The sequence below is a fragment of the Galeopterus variegatus genome, unplaced genomic scaffold (genome assembly GCF_000696425.1).
Source record: "Galeopterus variegatus unplaced genomic scaffold, G_variegatus-3.0.2 Scaffold12815, whole genome shotgun sequence".
NCBI classification, from domain to species: domain Eukaryota; kingdom Metazoa; phylum Chordata; class Mammalia; order Dermoptera; family Cynocephalidae; genus Galeopterus; species Galeopterus variegatus.
The window spans coordinates 6,252-16,087 of NW_007738926.1; the positions used below are offsets into that span (position 1 = coordinate 6,252).

Below are 9,836 nucleotides of genomic sequence, written 5' to 3' on the forward strand. Positions count from 1 at the left end.
AAAGTGTTGAAAGAAAAAGAAAAACAACTGACGGCCAAGAATACTATACCCAGCAAAGCTATCTTTCAGAAATGAAGAAGAAATAGTGCCTTTTCGAAAAAAACAAAACTGTGGGGATTCACTACCATAAGACTGGCCCTATAAAAAGTCCTTAAGGGAGTCTTACAGCAAAAGAATGATAACTACCATCATGATAACACACAAAAGAATAAAACTCACTGGTAGAGCAGATATGGAAATGAGAAAGAAAGAAATTATATCTTATTATGGCAAAAACTGCCAGACAGCAAAGACAAACAATAAAAGAGAAAGAAAGGAACTAAAGATTTGTAAAACAAACATAAGAATTAATGAAATGTCAGGAGTAAGGTAATACCTTTTAATAAAAACCTGGACTGTAAATAATGAATTGAATTCCCCATATAAAAGATGTAGAGTGGCTGAATGGATTGAAAAAGGAGACCCAACTATATGCTGCCTGCAAGAAACTCACTTCACCTGTAAATATACACAAAGACTAATAATGAAGAGATAGAAAAAGATATTTCACTCAAAGAAAACCAAAATCAAGCAGGAGTAGCTATACTTACATTGGATAAAGTAGACTTTAAGCCAAAAATATAAAAAGAGACAAAGAAGGACATGATACACTGATAAAGGGATCAATTCAGGGAGAGGATATAACAATTGTAAATTTATATGCACCCAACATCAGAGCATCAAGATATATAAAATAAATATGATTGGATCTAAAGAGAGAGATAGACCTATACGATAATAGTTGGGGACTTTAACACCCCTCTCTCGGCACTGAATATACCATCCAGACAAAAAATTTACGAAGAATCATTGTATTTAAACTGCACTAAAGACCAAGTTGACTTGAGAGACATTTACAAAATGTTTTATCCAAAAACTGCCGAATATAAATTCTCTCATCAGCACATGATTCATTCTCCAGGACAGACCACGTGTTAGGCCACAAATCAGGTCTCAACAAATATAAAAAGATTGCAATCATATCAAGTATCTTTTCAGACCACAATGAAATAAAAGTAGAAATGAATAAGAAGTGAAACTTTGGAAGCTGTACAAATACTTGGAAATTGAACATGTTCTTGTACAACCAATGGGTCAAAGATAGAAGGTAGTAGATAGCAGACATATAGATTCATATGCATATAAATATTTTCACACACACATATATACATATATACACTATATGTATATATACCTGGGAGTATATATATATATATATATATATATATATATATACACACACACATACATGAAGGAAGACAGAGAAAGAAAAGGAGACATTAAGAACTGGCTCAGGAGTGTTATGGAAAACAGTATGGAGCTTCCTCAGACAACTACAGATGTAGCTTCCATACAATCTTGCAATCCCACTGCGAGGTCTATATACAAAGGATTGGAAATCATTATGTCAGAGGGATATCTGCACTCCCATGTTTATCACAGCTTTATTTACAACAGCTAAGAGTTCAAACCAACCTAAATGTCCATCAACACAACACCAGAGAAGGAAAATGTGGTATATACACACAATGGAATATTACTCTGCCATAAGAAAAGAATAAAATTCTGCCATTCACAGCAATATGGATGGATTTGGAGAAAATTACGTTAAGTGAAATAAGACAAGCACAGAAAGAGAAATACCATATGTCCTCACTCTTAAGTGACAACTGAAAAAAAAATAAACATGAACAAACAAAGAAAGAAAGATACAGCAATCAGCATAATTAATTGAACTTTCAATAGGAGGAAACAGAATAAAGCCATCAGAGGTGGGAAAGCTGGAGGGGAATGGGGAGTAGCAAGTAAGTGGTAAAGGCCCACAAAAAATGACTACATTGTATAATGATAAATATAGTACTAAAAAATAATTCATTAAAAAAAGAATTGGCTCGTGTGATTTTGAGGATAGGGGTAGACAAGTTCAAAATCCATAGGGTAGACTGCAGGCTGAAAACACACATAGGAGATGATTCTCTAGTCTTGTAGGCTAAATTTCTTCTTCCCAGGAAAACTCAGTTTTTGCTTTTGCTCTTGAGGCCTTCAACTGATTGGATGTGAACCTCTTACATCATTGAGGGTAATCTCCTTTACTTAAAGCCAACTGATTTTATGTTTAAACCACATCTACAAAATACCTCCACGGCAACACTTTAATTAGTGTTTCATTAAATAACTGGGTATTATAACCTAGCCAAATTGATACATTGAATTAACCATCACACGTGGAAAGTTTAGAGTGGCAGCCAAGGATTCTTCAGTCACAGAGAATTATGGAGACAATGGAGTCCCTAGGGAAAAACAGATTAGCAACCAATAGGGTACTGTTCCAACTCTACAAGCAAAAGAAATCAAGGTGAATGATGAGGCGGCTGAGTGCAGTCACTCCCAAAACATTCTAATCTCTTGTCCAATTTTTGGACCTGAGCCTGTTTTCAGACCCAGAACTCACTAACTAATAGAAAGGCCAAGTTCTGCAAAAGAAAAACTATACACCACCACAAAAGGGGCACATAATGATTCCCACTACCCTTTCCTGGAGGCAGCTATGAACATGTACTTGGGTAACTTGGCACTGGGGAAAGTGTCATTATGGTACCATTGTTAGAGAGGATGCATATAGGTACAAGGTATTAAAAGGAGCATTGGCTAAAGTCTGATACACACTGAGTGTGCTTAATCTACATTTCACCATTTTCCAAATATATTATGAGGAATACATGCTTGCTTGGCAGTTGACACAACTCCACCATTTGATCTCTGACTTATTGGAACTGTCGATACCCCAGTCAGGATAATTAATAAAAAATAATGTCATGTCCCAGACAGAATGTCAGAAAAAGCATATCTCTCCTTAATCCACCACTTGAATCACTGAGAAAAACATCATGAAAGGTGACAATGGACTACCGCAATCTCCACCAAGGTGCAGCCTCAGTCTCAGCCATCTGGACAGATGTGGTATATTTGCAGCAAAAGACTAGCATGGCCCTGTGTATGTGGTTTGCAGATATTGCTCTGGTGAATGCATTCTTTTCCACTCCCATCACATAGAAGGATGAGAAACAGTTTGCATGTACTTTGAGTAGAAAACAGTATATGTCTGCAGTTTTGCACCAAGGTTCTGTTAACTCTTTTGAATTTTGTCATGATATAGTTTGATAAGATCCAGACCACCTTGATATCCTCATAACACCACACTGGTCCATCATATCAATGACTTTATAGTAATGTAAACATACAACAAAGAAATTGCTGGCAAGTTGGAGCCTTAGCAAGACACAAGCACTCCTCACAGCAGGAGATAAACACTGCAGAGATGCAGGAGGCCTTCCACATCAGTCTTACTTTTAGGAATTCGGTAATCTATGACAGAGACTAGAAAGCTATGGCAACATAGAATATTACCTAGAATCTGCTGACAAAGGGGAAAGTGTGAGCATGGGTTACAATAGGATCATCTCAGGGTATAAGTACAGGCCAGTAATGGATGATGACTCTATTGGAGCTCGTTCAGGGTTGTCTTGTAAGATGGTCCTCAGCTTTAAGCTTTCCTTGGGCATTTCCTCAGCTGAAGGAAACTGCTTCACAAAACGACAGCCCACATCCAGTGATCAACATGGTGGTAAATACAGTCATCTCTCTTTATATCCTAACTGCGGAGCTCAAATTAGGGACTGCTGAGGCCATCTTTGGGAATGTATCACAACCCAGGTAATCACCATGGCCAGTTCTTTCCTTTCCCTCCCTACTGCAGCTGCTGATGCCAAGAGCCCCTGGTAATAAACATTGTGCATGTTGATCTACATCACATAGTCTGGTTTCCAGAGAACCCAAACTGCAACACCCTCAATTCACCACACACACACACACACACACACACACACACACACATGCACACCCACACCCACACACACACACGCACGCACGCATGTTCCTTTGATTACCCTCACTTGAGGAATGGAAAGCATGCCCTGAAGATGTTATGATAAGATGGAACAGATCCAAAAGTAGCCTCAAACTCCAGAAGGAGGCCCCAGGACTCTCCTGTCCCCTTGAGGGCAGCTCCACTCAATTCTGACACCCATTGTGACTTCTGTACCTAGAGACATCAGAGAACAAACTCTCCAGAGAGGTGAGGGTGGAATGAGCACACCATAGCTCGCTCAGCCCAACAAACACCAGGAGGAGGCAGGGAGAGCAGAGCTCAGACACAAGAAGCCAATGGGGCTGCCGCAAACAATAGAGTCCCCGCCACAGTGAGTCTGGCCATCTCTGCCTTGTCTAACGGGAAGCAGGGAAAAGCAGAATAATGCTGGGAGGCAAAGGGTGGGACAGATGCAGGGACGTGAGGTAGTGTCAGAAAGTGCTCCATCCCTTTAGCATCTAAATTGATCTCTCTGCTCTGTGCTCCTTTCTCTCATCTCTTATCGCTGACTAGAATGTCAGAAAGGTGAGCTTTGCCAGATACACAATATTAGAACCAATTTGGAAAAGTGGTTCAGGAGGGACACAGACTTTTTAAAACTGAAAAGGGAGTGAAGATTTCTGGAAAGGGGACGTGAGCATCATGGTTGCCCAGCTAGCCATGGACCTCCATCAGGTATGTATTTCAACCTTCTTGGCAGTTCCAAAAACACATGAACACGGTACAAGACAGTTTTGAGCTTAAAATTTAAGTCTAGTTTTGGATTCTATGTCTATCCTATTTGATCCCTGGGCCAGGATATATCATTAACCCATAGCTTTTGAGAAAGCACATTTCCAGTAAGTGGGTAGGGGAAACTTGATAAAAAGGACCCCAAAAAGTCCCTCTCCCAGACACACTCCAGGCTTTTACAATTATTCATCCAAAACTTCCTTCCACTTTCCCAGTTATTGAGCATAGTTGAGACTAAGAGTTTCCAACCTTACTTGATTGCTTCAAATCTTCCTTCCACATTCCCAGGCATTGCATTCACAAATAAGTAATTTTTGCGGATGCATGCTTTACAAACTGCACTTAGACATGCCTCATTACCTCTTCTTAAAACACCTCAGATCACTCAGTGAATAGGTAATGGAAGTCAAGTGGAAACCCCAACATCTTCTTCCAGGTCCAGTGCCCTCTCTGACTCACCAACAATTGCATAAATGCACAAATAAATGCACAAATAAGACCAAAGTCCTCCTTACTGCTGCCAGTTAATCATGTATAGTAGAATTTTCAAATTCCACAATCTGCTCCACAGAGAAAGAAAAACAGCTTTCTCATTGTAACAACCACAGTGTGTTCTTAATGTGGGATAAAAAACATTTATGAAAAAATGTGTGTGTGCATGCATGTGTTCGGGAAGAAAATGATCAAAGTGGGAAAAAACTCAGTCCAGATATACTTTTATAGCTTTTTTAAACCATGAAGAGATACAACACAGCAGTTAAAAGCCTGAGCTTCAGAATTAATCCTGAGTTTTAATTTTATTTCTTCTATTTTTACTATGTGACAGCAAATTACTGTGACTATGTTTCTCAGTTTCTTCATTAGGAAACAATGGAAATAAGGGTGTTGTGAGAAAGAAACAAGGTACTACCCTGTACAAGGTAAGTTCTAATTACTGATTCACTCTTGGGTTATTCAAAGAATGGACAAATACACCTTCTAAAAAAGTTTTATTAGCTCATATTAAGGTTAATAAATTAGAATGTGAGGGCTAGGGTTTAAATATTAAAACAAGCTACTTCAAAGAACTACAAATACGTAGTTGGATTGGGGGAGCCACTGACAGTAATGATGATGGATAGAAAATAGTGGTCTCAAATATGTCTTCGGTACTTGTAACCATTCTAAGTGCTTAAACATATTGCATAATGAAAACTGAATAAAAATTTTATGGGGTATAAATTCATATCCCCTATTTACAGATGAGAAAACTGCAGCTTAAGGATATTTAATAACTTGTCTGATATTAGGCAGCTGGAAACTAGACGTTTAATTGTTGAGTGAAGAAATGAATAAATAAATAGACATTTCCTGAACTGCTGTAAAAAAAAAAGCCAATCCAATGTGCCCATTCTTAAGGTTTGGATGAATAATTCCAAAACAATTTGTGGGTTTGAGTATATTTGAGTCAATACTGTTCATAGTAGCAAAGAGTTATAGGACACCTAGAAACCTAAGTCCCTACGGACCTAAGTTAGAGGACACCTAATGATTAAGTCAAGTGTGTTCCATGCATACAACGGAAGGAGTTAGAACTAGTGAACCAGATCATAAATAGAGCTCAAAAAAAAAGTGTAGAGAGAGAAAAAAAAGCATAATGAGATATATGACAGTATTTTTTATGTAAATGGAAAAAAACACAGATAAACAAAGCAATAATATATTCTTATATTTCATGGGTTTATACATTGGTGTATAAACAAATGGGAGGACATATGCTTAATGATTGGAAGCCCATGATGCGAGAACATGATCACATCCGGGGAATTAGAGGGGAAAAAAGTAAATTTACAAAGAAGGATTTGTATAGATTGATAATGATAACTTGATGTTTCCTAAGGAGTATAACTTTGTAAAGAGGTGCTGCTAAAGAGAACACAAGCACAAAAATTAAACTTTATTGACCTGCATCTATTATTCGTCTGATTTTGCTGTTGAATATTTTATCAAGTCCTCTTTTTGACTAAAAGGTTCAGAGATAATACTTAGCCTGACACACCTGAAAATTTGTCTTGGTGCAGAGGAAAATAAGACCATCTGATCTTAAATTTAAAAATTCCTCACTGTACCCCTGTCAGTCTCTGTTCTCTTCTGTGGCTTTATTTTTCTTCATAACATGAAGAACTACCTGATAAATAGGTAGATGATAGACAGACAGGCAGACAGAAAGTCACAGATTGATTGATCTACTGGAATGCAAGATCCGCAAAGTCAGGCCTTTCTCTGCTTTATTCATAGTTGTGTCCCTACTCATAGAAGAGTGTTTTTTATGAAGTCTATGCTCAATAAATAATTGTTTTAAGATTTAACGTTAAACTGAATCCAAAGTCTTCAAGTCTATTTTTCAAAGAAAATGCTCTGTCCCAAGCCCACACTATCAACAAGACAAGTTTGTAAAGTCTTAGAGTGGGAAGGGGAAGACAGCAGGAACAACGATGAGGCTGGTAAGCTGGCCATGGGGTTACTAGTAATGACTGAAGAGGTATAAAGGAAGGTGGGAAGAAGCACAGGCTTGCTGGTTTCTTTGGGATTACAGAGATGAAACATATACTAGTTACTTCCAAAAGGTCATGAAAAAATGGAATGAAAAGATAACACAATCTTTCATGAACTTTTGGAAGATCCCTTATGTCATGTGGTAGAAACTTCTCCATTTTAGCTGGCACCATGACCATTGAAAGACTCAACCAAACCAGCAGTGTCTCCGAGTTCATCCTCCTGGGACTCTCCTCCCGGCCTGAGGACCAAAAGCCCCTCTTTGTCCTCTTCCTCCCCATGTACCTGGTCACCATAACAGGGAACTTGCTCATCATCCTGGCCATCCGCTCCGACCCCCAGCTCCACACCCCCATGTATTTCTTCTTGAGCTTCCTGTCTTTCACTGACATTTGCTTAACAACAACTATTGTCCCCAAGATGCTGGTGAACTTCCTGTCAGAAAAGAAAACCATCTCCTATGCTGGGTGTCTGACACAGATGTATTTTCTCTATGCTTTGGGTGACAGTGACAGCTGCCTATTGGCAGTCATGGCCTTTGACCGCTATGTGGCCATCTGTAACCCCTTCCACTACATCACCACCATGAGCCACCACCGCTGTGTCCTGCTGGTGCCCTTCTCCTGCTCACTTGCTCACCTCCACTCACTCCTGCACACACTTCTGCTGAATCTTCTCACCTTCTGTGACTCCAATATTATCCACCACTTTCTCTGTGACATCAACCCTCTGCTGAAACTGGCCTGCTCCTCCACATTTGTCAATGAAATTGTGATAATGGCAGAAGGCTCTGTTGTTCTGGTGACTCCCTTCCTATGCATCACTTTCTCTTATATACGAATCCTCATCACAATTCTCAAGATTCCCTCAGCTGCTGGGAAACGCAAAGCCTTCTCCACCTGTTCCTCCCACCTTACTGTGGTTACACTTTTTTATGGTAGCATCTTCTATGAATATTTACATCCCTTGTCCAGCTACTCTGTTAGGGACCGGGTGGTGGCAATTGTCTACACAGTTTTGACGTCCATGCTAAACCCTTTTATCTACAGTCTGAGAAACAAAGACATGAACATCTTCTATGAATATTTACATCCCTTGTCCAGCTACTCTGTTAGGGACCGGGTGGTGGCAATTGTCTACACAGTTTTGACGTCCATGCTAAACCCTTTTATCTACAGTCTGAGAAACAAAGACATGAAGAGGGGTCTGGGGATGCTGGTGGGCAGGAGGAAATCATAGCCCGAACCTCGGTGGGCATATTCTTGAGTGTCTCTGATCCTCTGGACCCTGTTTCTGCTTGTTTCTGATACACACAATCAACCCTCACAGGGCAACATGAATAACCATTATGTGTCCCGGATGCTGGGCTCTATCCATCCCTTACACATGCAAGGATTAACCATTGAGACGTTATTGTGATTCCAGATTTAGCCAAGGTCTACCTTAATCTTTGTTTTCAGTTTTCTTACATTCCCCCTTTTCTCTACCGTTTTTTCACCATGAAACCACATCTTTCCACTCCTTCTAAGAGCTATTGAAGACCTTTGCTTTCCACAAAATTTCTGGAAACTAATCTATACTTATTCAACAAGTTTTGATCCCTCCAGTATACTTATTTTATCAAACTTCTGTAACCCATTTTTATAGTTCTTTGAAAGTCATTATGCTGATTTGGTATTTGAGTGAGAAAGAGCTGGAGGGAGCTAGAGAGGTAAAGAGAGACTGGGACTCCCGTGAAAATGAAACTTCCATCAAAACAAGGAATTTGTCTGGGCCATTACTTTATGTGGGAATTACACCTCTTCTTCCCCATATGTCTTTGACAACAGCATGCTCTTGACTTTAGAGTGAACAAAAGTCCAACTCTTAGCCTTGATGAGCTAAGTGACATAGTTCAACACATAATTGCACTGATGATCACGCTAGTGTGCGGGGAGGCCTGAGTTTGCTCCGGGTCCTTCCCTGGTCATCTGTTAATTGTCCTTCACAGGCACCCATGCCTCTTGACCCACCTCTTACTATCAATTCCCCTTAGAGAGTCCCTACTCCCCCATCACTACCATTCATCAATCTTTCTGCTTTAGGAAAAGATTTATTGTATGTTCTTAGTTATACACAGTTTTGAAGAGAAAATCAAAACCCATATATGGGAGTCAAAATCAGATATATCTAAGAGGATACAAACCCAGGCAGAAGCACATAGGGCTACTCTGGAATGTAGAGTCATCCAGTGCTACAGGCACAGACTTTCGCTCACTTTTGTTTTGGTCCTTTCTTCTCTAGTCTCTGTCAGTAGTTTTAGGACTTACTGTATTTTATGTCTTCATATTTTTATCATGTACTATTCTCCTATCTCATTCCCAAAGATATTAATCAGTAGGGCTCTTGGGGGCTTGTGAATCTACATTTTCATAAGCACCTCTAGAGAAAACTAACTTGGTCTTTATGTGAGAAGCTGCGTGTTTGGAAATTTCTGGTTATTCCTTTTGTGTAATGTCTGTATTTCTATCACTTAGCCTATAGAAATACTATATCAAGTGTACAAACATATATGTAGAAAGGCTCTCATTGCAGCATGGTTTGTAATAACAAAACTTAGAAA

General features: G+C 39.3%; 1 protein-coding gene across 1 annotated transcript; it reads left to right on the forward strand.

Moving 5' to 3' along the window:
- The first annotated feature begins 7,405 nt into the window (after nt 1-7,405).
- Nucleotides 7,406-8,473, forward strand: LOC103581331 (olfactory receptor 1L8-like). Its single transcript, XM_008563194.1, has 2 exons — nt 7,406-8,176; nt 8,306-8,473. The coding sequence occupies exons 1-2, from the start codon at nt 7,406-7,408 to the stop codon at nt 8,471-8,473; spliced, it is 939 nt and encodes a 312-aa protein (XP_008561416.1).
- Nucleotides 8,474-9,836: the final 1,363 nt, after the last annotated feature.

Coding starts and splice junctions, on each gene's coding strand:
- LOC103581331 (XM_008563194.1), top strand. CDS start 7,406: ATGACCATTGAAAGACTCAACCAAACCAGCAGTGTCTCCGAGTTCATC. Junction 8,177..8,305: donor TTACACTTTTTTATGGTAGC/ATCTTCTATGAA, acceptor AAAGACATGAAC/ATCTTCTATGAATATTTACA.